General features: G+C 41.3%; 1 protein-coding gene across 2 annotated transcripts in view; it reads right to left on the bottom strand.

The window, feature by feature from the left end:
- Nucleotides 1-19,667: 19,667 nt before the first annotated feature.
- The window catches only part of CDYL (chromodomain Y like), a 153,426-nt gene continuing 151,316 nt past the window's right edge, over nt 19,668-21,777 (bottom strand). For both annotated transcript variants that reach the window (XM_060023704.1, XM_060023703.2), the window contains one exon: nt 19,668-21,290. In XM_060023704.1, coding sequence (XP_059879687.1) covers nt 21,132-21,290 — 159 coding nt within the window. In that variant the 3' untranslated portion in view covers nt 19,668-21,131. The remainder of the gene's footprint in view (nt 21,291-21,777) is intronic.

Genomic DNA, 21,777 nt, shown 5'->3' with positions numbered 1-21,777 from the left:
AACCACTGCTCCACCAGGGAAGCCCTATTTTTAGTTTTTTAAGGAACCTCCATACTGTGCTCCATAGTGGCTGTATCAATTTACATTCCCACCAACACTGCAAGAGGGTTCCCTTTTCTCCACACCCTCTCCAGCATTTGTTGTTGGTAGATTTTCTGATGATGCCCATTCTAACTGGTGTGAGGTGATACCTCATTGTAGTTTTGATTTGCATTTTTCTAATAATTAGTGATGTTGAGTAGGTTTTCATGTGCCTCTGGGCCATCTGTATGTCTTCTTTGGAGAAATGTCTATTTAGGTCTTCTGCCCATTTTCACATTGGGTTGTTTGTCTCTTTAATATTGAGCTGCATGAGCTTCCTTGTATATTTTGGAGATTAATCCTTTGTCCATTGATTTGTTTGCAAATATTTTCTCCTATTCTGAGGGTTGTCTTTTCGTCTTGTTTGTGTTTTCCTTTGCTGTGCAAAAGCTTTGAAGTTTCATTAGGTCCCATTTGTTTGTTTTTATTTCCATTATTCTAGGAGGTGGATCAAAAAAGATCTTGCTGTGATTTATGTCACAGTGTTCTTCCTATGTTTTCCTCTAAGAGTTTTATAGTGTCCGGTCTTACATTTAGGTCTCAAATCCATTTTGAGTTTATTTTTGTGTATGGTGTTAGGGAGTGTTCTAATTTCATTCTTTTACATGTAGCTGTCCAGTTTTCCCATCCCAGCACCACTTATTGAAGAGACTGTCTTTTCTCCATTGTATATCTTTGCTTCCTTTGTCATAGATTAGCTGACCATAGGTGCATGGGTTTATCTCTGGGCTTTCTATCTTGCTCCATTGATCTATGTTTCTGTTTTTGTGCCAGTACCATATTGTCTTGATTACTGTAGCTTTGTAGTATACTCTGAAGTCAGGGAGTCTGATTCCTCCAGCTCTGTTTTTGTCCCTCAAGACTGCTTTGGCTCTTTGGGTTCTTTTGTGTCTCCATACAAATTTTAAGATGATTTGTTCTAGTCCCATAAAAAATGCCATTGGTAATTTGATAGGAATTGCATTGAATCTGTAGATTGCTTTGGGTAGTATAGTCATTTTCACAATATTGATTCTTCCAATCCAAGAACATGGTATATCACTCCATCTGTTGGTATCTTTTTTTTTTTTTTTTTTTTTAGTATTCTACTACTTAGTCTTTTTTTTAACATCTTTATTGGGGTATAATTGCTTTACAATGGTGTGTTAGTTTCTGCTTTATAACAAAGTGAATCAGTTATACATATGTTCCCATATCTCTTCCCTCTTGTGTCTCCCTCCCTCCCACCCTCCCTATCCCACCCCTCCAGGCTGTCACAAAGCACCGAGCCAATATCCCTGTGCCATGCGGCTGCTTCCCACTAGCTATCTACCTTACTGCGTTTGTTAGTGTGTATATGTCCATGCCTCTCTCTAGCCCTGTTATAGCTCACCCTTCTCCCTCCCCATAACCTCAAGTCCGTTCTCTAGGAGGTCTGCGTCTTTATTCCTGCCTTACCCCTAGGTTCTTCATGACATTTTTTTCTTAAATTCCATATATATGTGTTAGCATACAGTATTTGTCTTTTTTTCTGACTTACTTCGCTCTGTATGACAGACTCTAGGTCTATCCACCTCATTACAAATAGCTCAATTTCATTTCTTTTTATGGCTGAGTAATATTCCATTGTATATATGTGCCACATCTTCTTTATCCATTCATCCGATGATGGGCACTTAGGTTGTTTCCATCTCCTGGCTATTGTAAATAGAGCTGCAATGAACATTTTGGTACATGACTCTTTTTGAATTTCGGTTTTCTCAGGGTATATGCCCAGTAGTGGGATTGCTGGGTCATATGGTAGTTCTATTTGTAGTTTTTTAAGGAACCTCCATACTGTTCTCCATAGTGGCTGAACCAATTCACATTCCCACCAGCAGTGCAAGAGTGTTCCCTTTTCTCCACACCCTCTCCAGCATTTATTGTTTCTAGATTTTTTGATGATGGCCATTCTGACTGGTGTGAGATGATATCTCATTGTAGTTTTGATTTGCATTTCTCTAATGATTAATGATGATGAGCATTCTTTCATGTGTTTGTTGGCAGTCTGTATATCTTCTTTGGAGAAATGTCTATTTAGGTCTTCTGCCCATTTTTGGATTGGGTTGTTTGTTTTTTTGTTGTTGAGCTGCATGAGCTGCTTGTAAATTTTGGAGATTAATCCTTTGTCGGTTGCTTCATTGGCAAATATTTTCTCCCATTCTGAGGGTTGTCTTTTGGTCTTGTTTATGGTTTCCTTTGCTGTGCAAAAGCTTTGAAGTTTCATTAGGTCCCATTTGTTTATTTTTGTTTTTATTTCCATTACTCTAGGAGGTGGGTCAAAAGGATCTTGCTGTGATTTATGTCATAGAGTGTTCTGCCTATGTTTTCCTCTAAGAGTTTGATAGTTTCTGGCCTTACATTTAGGTCTTTAATCCATTTTGAGCTTATTTTTGTGTATGGTGTTAGGGAGTGATCTAATCTCATACTTTTACATGTACCTGTCCAGTTTTCCCAGCACCACTTCTTGAAGAGGCTGTTTTTTCTCCACTGTACATTCCTGCCACCTTTATCAAAGATAAGGTGTCCATATGTGCATGGGTTTATCTCTGGGCTTTCTATCCTGTTTCATTGATCTATCTTTCTGTTTTTGTGCCAGTACCATACTGTCTGGATAACTGTAGCTTTGTAGTATAGTCTGAAGTCAGGGAGCCTGATTCCTCCAGTTCCTTTTTTTGTTCTCAAGATTGCTTTGTCTATTCGGGGTCTTTTGTGTTTCCATACAAATTGCAAAATTTTTTGTTCTAGTTCTGTGAAAAATGCCAGTGGTAGTTTGATAGGGATTGCATTGAATCTATAGATTGCTTTGGGTAGTAGAGTCATTTTCACAATGTTGATTCTTTCAATCCAAGAACATGGTATATCTCTCCATCTATTAGTATCATCTTTAATTTCTTTCATCAGTGTCTTATAATTTTCTACATACAGGTCTTTTGTCTCCTTAGGTAGGTTTATTCCTAGATATTTTATTCTTTTTGTTGCAGTGGTAAATGGGAGTGTTTTCTTGATTTCACTTTCAGATTTTTCATCATTAGTATTTAGGAATGCCAGAGATTTCTGTGCATTAATTTTGTATCCTGCCACTTTACCAAATTCATTGATTAGCTCTAGTAGTTTTCTGCTAGCATCTTTAGGATTCTCTATGTATAGGATCATGTCATCTGCAAACAGTGACAGCTTTACTTCTTCTTTTCCGATTTGGATTCCTTTTATTTCCTTTTCTTCTCTGATTGTTGTGGCTAAAACTTCCAAAACTATGTGGAATAAGAGTGGTGAGAGTGGGCAACCTTGTCTTGTTCCTGATCTTAGTGGAAATGCTTTCAGTTTTTCACCATTGAGGATGATGTTTGCTCTGGGCTTGTCATATATGGCCTTTATTATGTTGAGGAAAGTTCCCTCTATGCCTACTTTCTGCAGGGTTTTTTTTTTTTTTTATCATAAATGGGTGTTGAATTTTGTCAGAAGCTTTCTCTGCATCTATTGAGATGATCATATGGTTTTTCTCCTTCAATTGGTTAATATGGTTTATCACATTGATAGATTTGCGTATATTGAAGAATCCTTGCATTCCTGGAATAAACCCCACTTGATCATGGTGTATGATCCTTTTAATGTGCTGTTGGATTCTGTTTGCTAGTATTTTGTTGAGGATTTTTGCATCTATGTTCATCAGTGATATTGGCCTGTAGTTTGTGACATCCTTGTCTGGTTTTGGTATCAAGGTGATGGTGGCCTCGTAGAAGGAGTTTGGGAGTGTTCCTCCCTCTGCTATATTTTGGAAGAGTTTGAGAAGGATAGGTGTTAGCTCTTCTCTAAATGTTTGATAGAATTCGCCTGTGAAGCCATCTGGTCCTGGGCTTTTCTTTGTTGGAAGATTTTTAATCACAGTTTCAATTTCAGTGCTTGTGATTGGTCTGTTCATATTTTCTATTCCTGATTCTGTCTTGGCAGGTTGTGCATTTCTAAGAATTTGTCCATTTCTTCCAGATTGTCCATTTTATTGGCATAGAGTTGCTTGTAGTAATCTCTCATCTCATTTATTTCTGCAGTGTCAGTTGTTACCTCTCCTTTTTCACTTCTAATTCTATTGATTTGAGTCTTCTCCCTTTTTTTCTTGATGAGTCTGGCTAATGGTTTATCAATTTTTTTTATCTTCTCAAAGAACCAGCTTTTAGTTTTATTGATCTTTGCTATTGTTTCCTTCATTTCTTTTTCATTTATTTCTGATCTGATCTTTATGATTTCTTTCCTTCTGCTAGCTTTGGGGTTTTTTTGTTGTTCTTTCTCTAATTGCTTGAGGTGCAAGGTTAGGTTGTTTATTCTAGATGTTTCCTGCTTCTTAAGGTGGGCTTGTATTGCTGTAAACTTCCCCCTTAGAACTGCTTTTGCTGCATCCCACAAGTTTTGGGTCCTTGTGTCTCCATTGTCATTTGTTTCTAGGTATTTTTTGATTTCCTCTTTGATTTCTTCAGTGATCACTTCATTATTAAGTAGTGTATTGTTTAGCCTCCATGTGTTTGTATTTTTTACAGATCTTTTCCTGTAATTGATATGTAGTCTCATGGCGTTGTGGTCAGAAAAGATACTTGATACAATTTCAATTTTCTTAAATTTACCAAGGCTTGACTTGTGACCCAAGATATGATCTATCCTGGAGAATGTTCCATGAGCACTTGAGAAAAATGTGTATTCTGTTGTTTTTGGATGGAGTGTCCTATAAATATCGATTAAGTCCATCTTGTTTAATGTATCATTTAAAGCTTGTGTTTCCTTATTTATTTTCATTTTGGATGATCTGTCCATGGGTGAAAGTGGGGTGTTAAAGTCCCCTACTATGAATGTGTTACTGTCGATTTCCCCTTTTATGGCTGTTAGTATTTGCCTTATGTATTGAGGTGCTCCTATGTTGGGTGCATAAATATTTACAATTGTTATATCTTGGATCGATCCCTTGATCATTATGTAGTGTCCTTCTTTGTCTCTTTTAATAGTCCTTATTTTAAAGTCTATTTTGTCTGATATGAGAATTGCTACTCCAGCTTTCTTTTGGTTTCCATTTGCATGGAATATCTTTTTCCATCCCCTTACTTTCAGTCTGTATGTGTCTCTAGGTCTGAAGTGGGTCTCTTGTAGACAGCATATATATGGGTCTTGTTCTTGTATCCATTCAGCTAATCTGTGTCTTTTGGTGGGAGCATTTAGTCCATTTACATTTAAGGTAATTATTGATATGTATGTTCCTATTCCCATCTTCTAAATTGTTTTGGGTTAGTTATTATAGGTCTTTTCCTTCTCTTGTGTTTCTTGCTTAGAGAAGATCCTTTAGCATTTGTTGTAAAGCTGGTTTGGTGGTGCTGAACTCTCTCAGCTTTTGCTTGTCTGTAAAGGTTTTAATTTCTCCATCAAATCTGAATGAGATCCTTGCTGGGTAGAGTAGTCTTGGCTGCAGGTTTTTCTCCTTCATCACTTTCAGTATGTCCTGCCACTCCCTTCTGGCTTGTAGGGTTTCTGCTGAGAGATCAGCTGTTAACTTTATGGGGATTCCCTTATGTGTTATTTGTTGTTTTTCCCTTGCTGCTTTTAATATGCTTTCTTTGTATTTAATTTTTGACAGTTTGATTAATATGTGTCTTGGCGTATTTCTCCTTGGATTTATCCTGTATGGGACCCTCTGTGCTTCCTGGACTTGATTAACTATTTCCTTTTCCATATTAGGGAAGTTTTCAACTATAATCTCTTCAAATATTTTCTCAGTCCCTTTCTTTTTCTCTTCTTCTTCTGGAACCCCTATAATTCGAATGTTGGTGCATTTAATGTTGTCCCAGAGGTCTCTGAGACTGTCCTCAGTTCTTTTCATTCTTTTTTCTTTATTCTGCTCTGCAGTAGTTATTTCCACTATTTTATCTTTCAGGTCACTTATCCGTTCTTCTGCCTCAGTTATTCTGCTATTGATCCCATCTAGAGTATTTTTAATTTCATTTATTGTGTTGTTCATCATTGTTTGTTTCATCTTTAGTTCTAGGTCCTTGTTAACTGATTCTTGCATTTTGTCCATTCTATCTCCAAGATTTCGGATCATCCTTACTATCGTATTCTGAATTCTTTTTCAGGTAGACTGCCAATTTCCTCTTCATTTGTTAGGTCTGGTGCATTTTTATCTTGCTCCTTTATCTGCTGTGTGTTTTTCTGTCTTCTCATTTTGCTTATCTTACTGTGTTTGGGGTCTCCTTTTTGCAGGCTGCAGGTTCGTAGTTCCTGCTGTTTTTGATGTCTGTCTCCAGTGGCTAAGGTTGGTTCAGTGGGTTGTGTAGGCTTCCTGGTGGAGGGGACTAGTGCCTGTGTTGTGGTGGATGAGGCTGGATCTTGTCTCTCTAGTGGGCAGGTTCATGTCTGGTGGTGTGTTTTGGGGTGTCTGTGGACTTATGATTTTAGGCAGCCTCTCTGCTAATGGGTGGGGTTGTGTTCCTGTTTTGCTAGTTGTTTGACATTGGTTGTCCAGCACTGTGACTTGCTGGTCGTTGAGTGAAGCTGGGTGCTGGTGTTAAGATGGAGGTCTCTGGGAGATTTTCACCGTTTTATATTATGTGGAGCTGGGAGGTCTCTTGTTGACCAGTGTCCTGAAGTTGGCTCTCCTGCCTCAGAGGCAGAGCCCTGACTCCTGGCTGGAGCACCAAGAGCTTTTCATCCACACGGCTCAGAATAAAAGGGAGAAAAAGTAGAGGGAATTAGTAGAAGTATGAGGAAAGAAAGAAGGAAAGGAGGGAAGGAAAGAAGGAAGAAAGAAAGAAAGAAGGCAAGAAGGAAAGAAATGAGGGAGGGAGGAAGGAAGGAGGGAAAAAAGGAAAAAAGAAAGAAGATACAGTAAAAATAAAGTATAATAAAGTTATTGAATTAAAAAATTCTTATTTAGAAAAAAAAGGGACGGATAGAACCTTAGGACAAATGCTGGAAGCAAAGCTATACAGACAAAATCTTACACAGAAGCATACACATACACCCTCACTAAAAGGTAAATGGGGAAAAATCATAAATCTTGCTGTCAGAGCCCACCTCCTCAATTTGGGATGATTCGTTGTCTAAAGGAGGGGAAGGAAGGAAAGAAAGAAAGAAAGAACGAAGGTAAAGTATAATAACGTTATTAAAATTAAAATTGATTATTAAGAAAATTTAAAAAAACCGTGGACGGATAGAACCCTAGGACAAATGGTGGAAGCAAGACTATACAGACAAGATCTCACACAGAAGCATACACATTCACAAAAAGAGGAATAGGGAAAAAAATCATAGATCTTGCTCCCAAAGTCCACTTCCTTAATTTGGGATGATTCGTTGTCTGTTAAGGTATTCCACAGATGCAGGTACATCAGGTTGATTGTGGAGCTTTGATCCGCTGCTCCTGAGGCTGCTGGGAGAGATTTCCCTTTCACTTCTTTGTTCGCACAGTTCTGGGGGTTCAGCTTTGGATTGGGCCCCGCCTCTGTGTGTAGGTCGCCGGAGGGCGTCTGTTCTTCGCTCAGACAGGACGGGGTTAAAGGAGCGGCTGATTCGGGGGCTCTGGCTCACTCAGGCCAGGGGGAGGGAGGGGCACGGAGTGCGGGGCGGGCCTGCGGCGGCAGAGGGCGGCGTGACGTTGCACCAGCCTGAGGCGCGCCGTGCGTTCTCCCCGGGAAGTTGTCCCTGGATCCCGGGACCCTGGCGGTGGCGGGCTGCACAGGCTCCCCGGAAGGGGGGTGTGGAGGGTGACCTGTGCTCGCACACAGGCCCCTCGGTGGCGGCAGCAGCAGTCTTAGCGTCTCCCGCCCGTCTCTGGGGTCCGCGCTTTTAGCCGCGGCTCGCGCCCGTCTCCGGAGTTCCCTCAAGCAGCGTTCTTAAACCCCTCTCCTCACGCACCAGGAAACAACGAGGGAAGAAAAAGTCTCTTGCCTCTTCGGCAGGTCCAGACTTTTCCCCGGACTCCCTCCCGGCCAGCCGTGGTGCACTAACCCCTTCAGGCTATGTTCAAGCCGCCAACCCCAGTCCTCTCCCTGCGCTCCGACCGAAGCCCGAGCCTCAGCTCGCAGCCCCGCCCGCCCCGGCGGGTGAGCAGACAAGCCTCTGCGGCTGGTGAGTGCCGGTCGGCACCGATCCTCTGCGCGGGAATCTCCCCGCTTTGCCTTCCGCACCCGATGCTGTGCTCTCCTCCGCGGCTCCGAAGCTCCCCCCTCCGCCTCCTGCAGTCTCCGCCCGCAAAGGGGCTTCCTAGTGTGTGGAAACTTCCTCCTTCACAGCTCCCTCCCACTGGTGCAGGTGCCGTCCCTATTCTTCTCTGTTTTTTCTTTTTTTCTTTTGCCCTACCCAGGTATGTGGGGAGTTTCTTGCCTTTTGGGAGGTCTGAGGTCTTCTGCCAGCCTTCAGTAGGTGTAATGTAGGAGTTGTTCCATGTGTAGATGTATTTCTGGTGTATCCGTGGGGAGGAAGGTGATCTCCGCGTCTTACTCTTCCGCCATCTTCAAGGTCCCCTGTTGGTATCATCTTTAATTTCTTTCATCAGTGTCTTACAGTTTTCTGCATACAGGTCTTTTGTCTCCTTAGGTAGGTTTATTCCTAGGTATTTTATTCTTTTTGTTGCAATGGTAAATGGGAGTGTTTCCATAATTTCTCTATCATATTTTTCATCATTAGTGTACAGGAATGCAAGAGATCTCTGTGCATTAATTTTGTATCCTGCTACTTTACCAAATTCATTGATTAGCTCTAGTGGTTTTCTGGTAGCATCTTTAGGATTCTCTATGTGTAGTATCATGTCATCTGCAGACAGTGACAATTTTACTTCTTCTTTTCCAATTTGTATTCCTTTTACTTCTCTTTTTCTCCGATTGCCATGGCTAGGACTTCCAAAACTATGTTGAATAACAGTGGTGAGAGTGGATATCCTTGTCTTGTTCCTGATCTTAGAGGAAATGCATTCAGTTTTTCACCATTGAGAATGATGTTTGCTGTGGGTTTGTCATATATGGCCTTTATTATGTTGAGGTAGGTTCCCTCTATGCCCACTTTCTGGAGAGTTTTTTTTTTTTTTTTATCATAAATGGGTGTTGAATTTTGTCAAAAGCTTTTTCTGCATCTGTTAAGATGATCATATGGTTTTTATTCTTCAATTTGTTAATATGGGGTATCACATTGATTTGTGTATGTTGAAGAATCCTTGCATCCCTGGGATAAATCCCACTTGATCGTGGTGTATGATCCTTTTAATGTGTTGTTGGATTTTGTTTGCTAGTATTTTGTTGAGGATTTTTGCATCTATATTCATCAGTGATATTGGTCTGTAAATTTCTTTTTTTGTACTATCTTTGTCTAGCTTTGGTATCAGGGTGATGGTGGCCTTATAGAACGAATTTGGGAGTGTTCCTTCCTCTGCAATTTTTTGGAAGAGTTTGAGAAGGATGGGTATTAGCTCTTCTCTAAATGTTTGATAGAATTCACCTGTGAAGCCATCTGGTCCTGGACTTGTGTTTGGAAGATTTTTAATCACAGTTTCAATTTCATTACTTGTGATTGGTCTGTTCATATTTTGTTTCTTCCTGGTTCAGTCTGGGAAGGCTATACCTTTTAAGAATTTGTCCATTTCTTCTAGGTTGTCCATTTTATTGGCATAGAGATGCTTGTAGTAGTCTCTTAGGATGCAATTCTACAAATACAAAATACAAATTCTATAAATACAAATTCTACAGATACAAATTCTGTGGTGTCTGTTGTAACTTCTTTTTCATTTCTAATTTTATTGATTTGAGTCCTCTCCCTCTTGATGAGTCTGGCTAATGGTTTATCAATTTTGTTTATCTTCTCAAAGAACCAGCTTTTAGTTTTATTGATCTTTGCTATTGTTTTCTTTCTCTTTTATTTCTGCTCTGATCTTTAGGATTTCTTTGCTTCTGCTAACCTTGGGTTTTGTTTGTTCTTCTTTCTCTAGTTCCTTTAGGTGTAAGGTTAGATTGTTTACTTGAGATTTTTCTTGTTTCTTGAGGTAGGCTTGTATAGCTATAAACTTCCATCTTAGAATTGCTTTTGCTGCATCCCATAGGTTTTGGATTGTCGTGTTTTCATTGTCATTTGTCTCTAGGTATTTTTTGATTTCCTCTTTGATTTCTTCAGTGATCTCTTGGTTATTTAGTAACATGTTGTTTAGCCTCCATGTGTTTGTGGTTTTTACATTTTTTTCCCTGTAATTCATTTCTAATCTCATAGCATTGTGGTCAGAAAAGATGCTTGATATGATTTCAATTTTCTTAAATTTACTGAGGCTTGATTTGTCACCCAAGATATGATATGTCCTGGAGAATGTTCTGTGCGCACTTGAGAAGAAAGTGTAATCTGCTGTTTTTGAATGGAATGTCCTATCAATATCAATTAAATCTCTGGTCTATTGTGTCATTTAAAGCTTCTGTTTCCTTATTTATTTTCATTTTGGATGATCTGTCCATTGGTGTGAGGTGTTAAAGTCCCCCACTATTATTGTGCCACTGTCAATTTCCTTTTTTATAGCTGTTAGCAGTTGCTTTATGTATTGAGGTGCTCCTATGTTGGGTGCATATATATTTATAATTGTTATATCTTCTTCTTGGATTGATCCCTTGATCATTATGTAGTGTCCTTCCTTGTCTCTTGTAACATTCTTTATTTGAAAGTCTATTTTATCTGATATGAGTATAGCTACTCCAGCTTTCTTTTGATTTCCATTTGCATGGAATATCTTTCCATCCCCTCACTTTCAGTCTGTATGTGTCCCTAGGTCTGAAGTGGGTCTCTTGTAGTCAGTATATATATGGGTCTTGTTTCTGTATCCATTCAACAAGCCTGTGTCTTTTGGTTGGAGCATTTAATGCATTCACGTTTAAGGTAATTATTGATATGTATGTTCTTATGGCCATTTTCTTAATTGTTTTGCGTTTGTTTTTGTAGGTCCTTTTCTTCTCTTGTGTTTCCTACTTAGAGAGGTTCCTTTAAATTTGTTGTAGAGCTGGTTTGGTGGTGCTGAATTCTCTTAGCTTTTGCTTGTCTGTGAAGCTTTTGATTTCTCCATCGAATCTAAGTGAGATCCTTGCTGGGTAGAGTAATCTTGGTTGTAGGTTCTTCCCTTTCATCACTTTAAGTATTATCATGCCACTCCCTTCTGGCTTGTAGAGTTTCTGCTGAGAAATCAACTGTTTAACCTTATGGGAGTTCCCTTGTATGTTATTTGTCATTTTTCCCTTGCTGCTTTCAATAATTTTACTTTGTCTTTAATTTTTGCCAGTTTGTTTACTATGTGTTGGCGTATTTCTCCTTGGGTTTATCCTGTATGGGACTCGCTGTGCTTCTTGGACCTGGGTGGCTATTTCCTTTCCCATGTTAAGGAAGTTTTCGACTATAATCTCTTCAAATATTTTCTCGGTCCTTTCTCTCTCTCTCCTCCTTCTGGGACCCCTATAATGTGAATGTTGTTGCGTTTAATGTTGTCCCAGAGGTCTCTTAGTCTGTCTTCATTTCTTTTCATTCTTTTTACTTTAGTCTGTTCCGCAGCAGTAAATTCCACCATTCTGTCTTCCAGGTCACTTATCTGTTCTTCTGCCTCAGTTATTCTGCTATTGATTCCTTCTAGTGTAGTTTCCATTTCAGTTATTGTATTGTTCATGTCTGTTTGTTCTTTAATTCTTCTAGGCCTTTTGTTAAACATTTCTTGCAACTTTTTGATCTTTGCCTCCATTCTTTTTCCGAGGTCCTGGCTCATCTTCACTATCATTATTCTGAGTTCTTTTTCTGGAAGGTTGCCTATCTCTACTTCATTAGGTTTTCTGGGGTTTTATCTTGTTCCTTCTTCTGGTACGTAGGTCTCTGCCTTTTCATTTTGTCTGTCTTTCTGTGAATGTGGTACTGATTCCTCCTTAAGTGTTTGATAGAATTCATGAGTGCAGCCATTTGGTCCAGGGCTTTTCTTTGTGGGAAGTTTTTGATTACCGACTCAGTCTCTTTACTTGTTATAGGTGTATTCAAGTTGTCTATCGCTTGAGTCAGTTTCAGCAGTTTGTTTCTTTCTAGGAATTAGCCCGTCTCATGTCACTTACCTAGTTTGTTGGCATACAGTTGCTCATAGTGCTGCCTTATGTTCTTTTTATTTCTGTAAGTTAGGTAGTACTGTTTTCTCTTCTCCTGCTATTAGTATATTTGAGTATTTTTTCCTTAATCAGTCTAATTTTTTCTAAGAACTAACATTTGGTTTCCTTGATTTTTCTCTACTATTTTTATATTCTCCATTTTACTTATTTCTGCTCTAATCTTTTTTTCATTTCCTTCCTTCTGCTTCCTATGGGTTTAGTATGCTCTTTTTTCTAGTTTCTTAAGGTATAATGTTATTGACTTAATATCTGTTTACTTTTCTTTTTAACAGGTGTTTTGTTCTATAATTTATTGAATGTTTTTCACTTTCATTTATCTCTGAATATTTTCTAATTTATCTTGTAAAAGTTTATTCTTTGTTTAGGAATTTAATCTTTTAATGTCCTCATATATTTTACTTTCCTAAATTTGTTATTGGTATCTAATTTCATTCCATTGTGGTTGAAGGACATAGTTTGTATGACTTCAATCCTTTTAAGTTCAGTTTTAGAATATGACATAAAATTTAGGGAAATAGGAATTAATGTTAAAACTCATTACACCTTAGCCTTTGTTTAGTACAGGCATTTGTTTAAAAAAAAAGTCACCTAAGGACATAATATGGCTCTAAGATCAGAAAGTCAACTTTTAGAAAATGTTAGTCTTTCAATCACAGCAAAAAGTAACTTTTAAACCAATGTTCAAATCATCCACTGCCATTTTTACCAAGCAGATATTTGTCTGCATCTTCAGAGACACCATCATAATGTTCCCTGGAGGACAGGGAGTTTTCTGGAATGTTGTCAGCCCTTCCTCTGTTGCCAAGCAGTGAAGCTGTTTATTTTTTTTTATAGAGGGTTGATTTTTTAAAAAACTAATGATTTTTTTTTTTTTGGCTGTGTTGGGTCTTTGTTTCTGTGTGTGGTCTTCCTCTAATTGTGACTAGCGGGGGCTACTCTTTGTCACGGTGCGTGGGCTTCTCATTGCAGTGGCTTCTCTTGTGGAGCATGGGCTCTAGGCACGTGGGCTCAGTAGTTGTGGCTCATGGGCTCTAGAGCACAGGCTCAGTAGTTGTGGCGCATGGGCTTAGTTGCTTCATGGCATGTGGGATCTTGCCAGACCAGGGCTCGAACCCGTGTCCCCTGCATTGGCAGGTGGATTCTTAACCACTGTGCCACCAGGGAAGCCCTGAGGGGTGATATTTTTTTTTCATTTTTTAAATTGAGGTATAGTTGATTTACAGTATTATATAAGTTTCATGTATACGACGTAGTTATTAACAAATTTTAAACCTTTAAATAACTTCACTTATTATAAAATACTGGCTATATTTCCTGCACTGTACAATATATCCTTGTAGTTTATTTTATACAGTTTGTGCCTCTTAATCCCCTACCCGTATCTTGCCCCTCTCCCCACTGGTAACCACTAGTTCTCTACATGTGTGAGTTTCTTTTGTTATATTAACTAATTGTTTTATTTTTTAGATTCCACATATAAGTGATATCCTATAGCATTTGTCTTTCTGTCTTATTTCACTAAGCATAATGACCTCCAAGTTGTTGCAAATGGCAAAATTTCATTCTTTTTATGGCTGAGTAGTAGTCCATTATATGCTGCTACCACATCTTTGTTTATCCGTTCATCTGTTGATGGACACTTAAGTTGCTTTCATATCTTGGCTATTATAAACAATACTGCTGTGAACATTGGAGTGCATGTGTCTTTTCCAGTTAGTGTTTTCCTTTTCTTTGGATCTATACCCAGGAGTGGAATTGCTAGATCATATGGTGGTTCTATTTTTAGTTATTTGAGGAACCTCCATACTTTTTTCTGTGGTGGCTGTACCAATTTACATTCCCACCAGCAGTGTACCAGGGTTCCCTTTTCTCCACATCACATCTTCACCAACATTTGTTATTAGTCTTTTTTTATTTTTGGTTGTGCCACGCGGCATATGAGATCTTAGTTCCCCAACCAAGGATTGTGCCCTCTGCAGTGGAAGTGTGGAGTCTTAACCACTGGACTGCCAGGGAAATCCCTTAATGGTCTTTTTGATGATAGCCATTCTGACAGGTGTGAGATAGCTCATTATGGTTTTGATTTGCATTTTTCTGATTAACAATACTGAGCATCTTATGTGCCTGTTGGTCATCTGTATGTCTTTGGAAAAATGTCTACTCAGGTCTTCTGCCTATGCTTTAAGTTGTTCATATATATATATATATATATATATATACACATATATATTTTGTGTGTGTGGTACACGGGCCTCTCACTGTTGTGGCCTCTCCCATTGCGGAGCCCAGGCTCCGGACGTGCAGGCTTGGCGGCCATGGCTCACGGGCCCAGCCGCTCCGCGGCATGTGGGATCTTCCCGGACCGGGGCATGAACCCGTGTCCCCTGCATCGGCAGGCGGACTCTCAACCACTGCGCCACCAGGGAAGCCCTAAGTTGTTTATATTTTTGATGTTGAGTTGTATGAACTTTTTATGTATTATGGACATTAACCCTTTATCGATCATATCATTTACAAATAATTTCTCATTCCTTTAGGTTGTCTTTTCATTTTGTCAGTGGTTTCCTTTGCTCTGCAAAAGCTTTTAAGTTTATTTAGGTTCCATTTGTTTACTTTTGCTTTTGTTTCCTTTGCCTTAGGAGACAGATGCAAATTGCTATGTTTATGTCAGTGTTCTGCCTGTGTTCTCTTCTAAGAGCTTTATGGTTTGTGATCTTACATTTAGGTCTTCAATCCATTTTGAGTTTATTTTTGTATATGGTGTTAGGAAATGTACTAATTTCATTCTTTTACGTGTAGCTGTCCAGTTTTCCCTGCACCAGTTATGGAAGAGACTGTCTTTCCTCCACTGTATATTGTCTCCTTTGTCATAGGTTAATTGACTGTAAGTGCATGGGTTTATTTCTGGGCTGTCTATTCTGTTCCATTGATCTAGGTGTCTGTTTCTGTGCCAGTACCATACTGTTCTGATTACTACAGCACTGTATAGTCTTAAGTCTATACAATTCTTCCAATTCTGTTCTTTCTCAAGATCGTTTGGGCTATTCAGGGTCTCTTGTGTTTCTATACAAATTTTAAAATTATTTGTTCTAGTTCTGTGAAACATACCATTGGTATTTTGATAGGGATAGCATTGAATATGTAGATTGCCTTGGGTAATTGGTCATTATAACAATATTAATGCTTTAAATCCATGAATATGATGTATCTTTCCATACGTTTGTGTCATCTCCAGTTTTTTTCATCAGTGTCTTATAGTTTTCCGATTACAGGTCTTTAGCTTCCTTAGGTAGGTTTATTACTAGGTATTTTATTCTTTCCTGATGCAATTGTACATGGAATTGTTTCCTTAATTTCTCTTCCTGAGTGTGTATAGAAATTCAACAGATTTCTGTATATTAATTTTGTATTACAAATTTACTGAATTCATTGATGAGTGCTAGTAGTTTTCTGGTGGTGTCCTTAGGATTTTCTGTGTATAGTATCATGTCATCTGCAAACAATGATAATTTAACTCCTTCCTTTCCAATTTGGATTCCTTTTTTTTTCTTGTGTGAGTGCCGTGGCTAGGACTTCCAATACTGTGTTGAATAAAAGTGGCAAGAGTGGGCATCCTTGTCTTGTTCCTGATCTTAGAGAAAATGCTTTCAACATTTTACCACTGAATATAATGTTAGCTGTGGGCTTATCATATATGGCCTTTGTTATGTTGAGGTATGTTCCCTCTATACCCACTTCTGGAGAGTTTTTATCATAAATGGATGTTGAATTGTATCAGGTGCTTTTTCTGCATCTATTGAGATGATCATATGGTTTTTATTCTTTAGCTTAATGTGGTGCATAACATTGATTAATTTGTGGATATCGAAAAATTCTCACATCCCTGGGTTAAATCCCACTTGATCATGGTATGATCCTTTTTTGTGTGTGTGTGTGTGGTACGCGGGCCTCTCACTGCTGTGGCCTCTCCCGTTGCGAAGCACAGGCTCTGGACGTGCAGGCCCAGCGGCCATGGCTCATGGGCCCAGCGACTCTGCGGCATGTGGGATCTTCCCGGACCGGGGCACGAACCTGTGTCCCCTGCATCGGCAGGCGGACTCAACCACTGCACCACCAGGGAAGCCCGGTATGATCCTTTTAATGTAGTTGCATTTGGTTTGCTAATATTTTGTTTAGGATTTTTGCATGTATGTTAATCAGTGATATTGGCATGTAATTTTTTTTTGTGGTATCTTTGTCTGGTTTTGGTATCAAGGTGATGCTGGACTCACAGAATGAGTTCAAAAGTGTTCCTTCCTCTGCAGTTGTTTTGGAATAGTGTGAGGAGGATGGGTGTTAAGTGTTTTTCAATGTGTGGAAGAATTCACCTGTGAGGCCATTTGGTCCTGGACTTTTGTTTGGGAGGCTTTTTAAAAGTTACTGATTCAGTTTCATTACTGGTAATTGGTCTCTTCATATTTTCTGTTTCTTCCTGGTTCAGTCTTGGGAGGTTGTACATTTCTAGGAATTTGTCAATTTCCTCAAGGTTGTCCATTTTATTGGGATATAACTATATAGTATAGTATATACTATAGTTTGTAGTAGTGTCTTATCCTTTGTATTGAAGGGCAGCAGGGCTGCCCTTTACGGTGTAGGTTTACGGTTTCTGTTGTAACTTCTTTTTCATATCTGATCTTCTTGATTTGGGCCCTGTCTTTTTTTTCTTAATGAGTCTGCCTAAAGGTTTATGAATTTTCTTTTCAAAGAACTAGCTCTTAGTTTCACTGATCTTTTCTATTGTTTTTTTCTGTACTTCATTTATTTTTGCTCTAATCTTTATGATTTCTTTCCTTCTGCTAACTTTGGGTTTTCTTTGTTCTTTTTCTAGTTCCTTTAGGTGTAAGGTTAGGTTGAGATTTCTCGTTTCCTGATGTAAGGTTGTATTACTGTGAACTTCCCTCTTAGAGCTGTGACCCATAGATTTTTGGATCATTGTTATTATTTTCATTTGCTAGTGGGCAGAACCAGGGCCCAGCTGGTCCCAGGACAGGTGCTGGTCTGCTGGTTGAGGGGCTTTGGATGTCCTGTGGCTGGGTCTGCCTGCCGGTGGGTGGTCCTGAGGCTTGCTGGTGCGCGGGGCTGGGGATTCTGGGGCTGGTACCCACTGATGGGTAGAGAGGGGCCGAGATGGGCCTTGGGGTCTCTGGCCGCAGGGCCCTGGGTGTCCGTGGTGTAGTGCATGTGTGCTGGTGTGTGGGGCTGGGTCCTGGGCCCTCTGGAGGGGCAGGGCCATGTCCAGGGCTGGCTGTGGGCTCAGGGGGGGGGGTCTTAAGGCAGCTTGTGTGTGAACCCAGTTAGTTGTGTGGCCTGATACACCTCAGTCCTGGTGCCTACAGGCTGGTGTTGAGGGGGAGAGGCTGGGTCCTGAGGCCAGTAAGTTGGAGGGAGATCCAAAGTGTCGCTTGCCGTCACCAGGGTCCTCGTGAGGTTTCGTGTGGTCCGTTAAAAGAGTGAAGTCTATTTCCCGCCCTCTGGGACTCCTGAGAGCCCTGCTGCCCTTCAAAGCCAAATGTCCTGGGGCCTTGTGTTCCTGCCACAGACTCGCAGAGTGAGGAGTCTGATGTGGGGCTCAGACCCTGTATCCTCTGGGAGAATCTCTGCACTTGTAGTGATTCTCACGTCTGTGGGCTGCCCACCTGGGTGATGGGACTCGGCTACGTTGCGACTCTGCCCTTCCTACCCATGTCGCTCGTTCTTTGTATCTTTAGTTGTAGAAGATACTTTCTGGTAGATTCCGGGCTTTTTCATTGACGGTGGTTCTGCAAATAGTTTTGATTTTAGGCCTGCCTGTGAGAGGTGAGCTCAGGGTCTCTCTACTCCACTGTCCTGGCTGACCTCCTTGAGGATGTTTACTTCTGTGTGTTAGCATAGAGATCGCTTGGTGGACTGGTCCAGCTCCTCCAGATGCAGAATAGTTTGTAGACCATCAAGATTATAGGGTGGTAGGTCCAGCCTCTGCTTGAAAAAGCCCTAAATCCCGAGCTGCCAGGCAGCCTCAATCAACCCCCCCTCCACCCACCACTTCCATGCACAGGACTGTGGGCTCACAGGGTGCAGAATGGACTGGATTCTCCAGGCCACCCTCCGGCCCATCCGCACTCCAGGCATAGAAGAGCCAAGCTACTTGTCCTGGGCCAAATACCCTAGATGTTTGAGTCTCAGCCCTGAGGTGCTGATTTAAATGGTTTTGTGGGCATCCAGAGTGTTCCAGGCTCTCCAGATGATTCTAATATGCAACAAAGTCCGGCAACCACCGCTTTGCACTCCCCATGGCCAGTTTCTATCTCAGTTTGGTTTTGGTGAGTCAGGGTGCTGGGGGAGGAGCGGTGGCATCTGGGGAGCATTAGCTGCTCCTGGGCCCAGACACTCACAGGCTCTGTGATGATGAGCAGGCCCTTGGCCCCTCTGAGCCTGTTTCCTCACGTATAAAGCTGAACAAGTGTGCTTCCCTGGTGGTGCAGTGGTTGAGAGTCCGCCTGCCAATGCAGGGGACACGGGTTCGAGCCCTGGTCCGGGAAGATCCCACAGGCTGCGGAGCAACTAAGCCCGTGTGCCACAACTACTGAGCCCATGTGTCACAACTACTGAAGCCCATGTGCTTAGAGCCCATGCTCCGCAACAAGGGAAGCCACTGCAATAAGAGGCCCACGCGCTGCAATGAAGACCCAATGCAGCCCAAAATAAATAAATTAAAAAAAAAAAAGCTAAACAGGTACATGCAATGTCGCAGAGTCACGATGTCACTCAAGTTCTGGGCTTTGCTCCAGGGCCTAAAGGCACTTGGAGGACTGTTTAATCTGCCTGGAGTCTCTCCCTTACCGTGGAGGGCAGGGCCCCCCTGGCACGTTCTGGAGGTCACCAGAGCATCTAGGACAGTAAGGGCAGGGCTGGGGAAAGCTGGTTGCGGAAGGGACAGAAAGGTCAGTGACAAGAGGCCACCAGAGGGGCTGAAGCAGATGAGGGCAGTGACAGACCCAGCAGCCAAGAGCCCCATGCCACACATTGTCCCTCTCGTGATGTGTCACTACTTGGTAGAGCCAGTTCTCTAACACAGTTTCCTTCTTTTGCATCCATTTGTTCGTATTAGTATAAGCCAACTGAAGGACGAGGAGGTTGGACCCCTGAGGTGGCCGGGAGGCAAGCCCCTGGCCCTGGCCCTCTGGGCTCCTGCCGGGCCCAGAGGCTTTCCCCTTCTTCCGCTCTCTGGCCAAGAGGGGCAGTGGGGTGGTCCTAGTCAGCTGCCTTCCACCTGCTTCTGGTTACACTGTGGGCGTGGCTTTCCCGGAAGCTGTCAAGTGTGATACGCCCGCGTGTGTATTTCACAGAAAATGTAAACGTCTCTTGAGGAACTTCAGAAGTGAAGAATTACCAGAGAAACATTTCGAACGTGTTAAGAAATATTAGTTTTATTTAACCAGTTTTCACAGCTGAATATTTATTCTATAAAAACTTTACAGATTGTACAGTTTATATATAGTTCAAACTACTGAACGAAAAAAGTAGGTCCCACAGATGCAAAAATACTGCACCAGCCAATCCATGGTAAAGGCAGATTTACACGCTGTACAGCTCTCCACGAGGCCGGGAGGTGGTCGGTTCTAAGTATAAACTTCAAAACTGTACAAAAATAAGGTTTTGATTTTATTTCATTCTTCATACATTCAATATGATTGCAAGCTCAGAAGCCTACCGAGTGATAGGCCTCTGGAATCAGGAATCAGTCCTCACTCCTGGCGGGAATGCGGACGTCTATTTACACAGGGCACTCTTGGACAGCATCCTGTACTTGGTATATTGTGTAGACATGAAAGCAGAGACCAAGAACATTAAACGTCGATATAAGGTAGTTCTTTCTCTTAAAAAGGAGTTTCTGCATTTAATAGTGTGCCAAAAGAATTTTAACTTATTAAATAAAATATATTCTAAGTGAACCTAAAAATTACACTTTATAAACATAAAAATACTTTATTTTTGGTGTAATACATCAATCTGCAAATAGAAAACCAAAACTGTATATAAAGGAGTTCTCACCCAGTAACAAGAAGCGCTTACACAGTTATTTTTTCAAATGGGTCAGAAAAATTAATTATAAACCCCTATAACTTAGATCATACTTAGCTATTCAGTGATTCGCTAACACTGCAACATAAGCTTTCCCCTAGAGAGAGAGTGGTTTCTTTCTGTTAACTGGGTAAGAATCGGACATATTTAAGAAAGAGGGCAGAATTAACTGATTTCTCAGCGTGAATCCTAGGCGTGTTTTAGTCTGGGGGTATTATTCAGCAGTGGGTGTTTAATCAGAAATACTTATTCTTTTAGGATAAGTCTTCCTTTTGATTGAGAATTTTCCATCTCTGAGGTTTTGTACCTTCCTGGAGACAAGGGCATGCCTCGGATCTTTCCGTATTTCTATTTGGGGTGGGGTGGGGGTGAGGCGGGCTAACACCTCTTTAGATTCTGTTTTCTAGAAGGAAAAAACAAGGAAAACAAACAATATTCCAGACTTTTCTGACACCCAAACCAGGAAAACACACTTCTTTTTTATACAGTACTAGCCAAAGATAACAAAAAGTAGAGCCTCAAAGAGCAGCCCAGAGCTCACAATTTATACTTTTATACTTGTGTGTGTATTAAGTATAAAATAATGACGTTTGGACAAAGGAGCTTTGTAGTTATTTATTTTAAAGTTACAGTACTTAAAAACTCCTTGGTAATAAATAGCTTGGCTGTTTCAAGTCCTGCTCCCAAGCGTGAGCTCCACGTGAACCTGTTTCAGGCTGTGAGGGTGGGTCCGCGCCCCGGGGAGCCCCAGCCGGCCTGCGCGATGCGACTCCAGGGTCGTCTGGGGCAGCCCGGCCGTCAGAACTCGTCGATCTTCCTCTGCAGGTACTTGAGCATGGAGTCCATGCCCTGGGCCGAGCCCCAGATCTTCTTCAGCACCTCGCACTCCCGCTCGTTGGCCTGCTCCAGCTCCAGCTTCATGTTGCAGCGCACCAGGGCCTTGGATTCCTCGAGCACCTGTGCCAGACAATGAGCTGTGATTAGCGGGGACTGTAGCTGCAAGCGCTGGCTCCTCGCTGCCTCCAAGCTTACGGAGGCAGTTAGCAAACCCGACGAGCCACCTGGTAAGAAGGTGACCAGACATCTCACGGTACGTGTCAGGCCCGATATAGGTATAATGTGTATCTCATTCACTGTGGATACTGGACAAATTGTTCACTTCAAAGGGCTGTTAAGCTAATTCACAACAGAGCTGTGCTGCTTTCCACGCCCTGGTCCTGCCCCAGCGGTGTGACCAGGCTTGGGCCTGAGCTACGGCTGTGGGGCCCCTGCCCCCAGCGTGGACCCTGTCCACGCCTGTGATACTCACTGAGAATGCCCGCCCCGGGAGTTTTCTAACCGGAATTTAATTTCGGTAACGAGTTGTGGGAGGCCTGGGACAGCCTAGATGGGAGTTGTGTCAGTATGAAATAACATTTCACCCAATGCAATTTTGTTATAAGAC

This window comes from Delphinus delphis, chromosome 10 (assembly GCF_949987515.2).
Source record: "Delphinus delphis chromosome 10, mDelDel1.2, whole genome shotgun sequence".
Lineage (NCBI taxonomy): Eukaryota > Metazoa > Chordata > Mammalia > Artiodactyla > Delphinidae > Delphinus > Delphinus delphis.
This window is presented reverse-complemented; position numbering and strand designations above follow the sequence as displayed.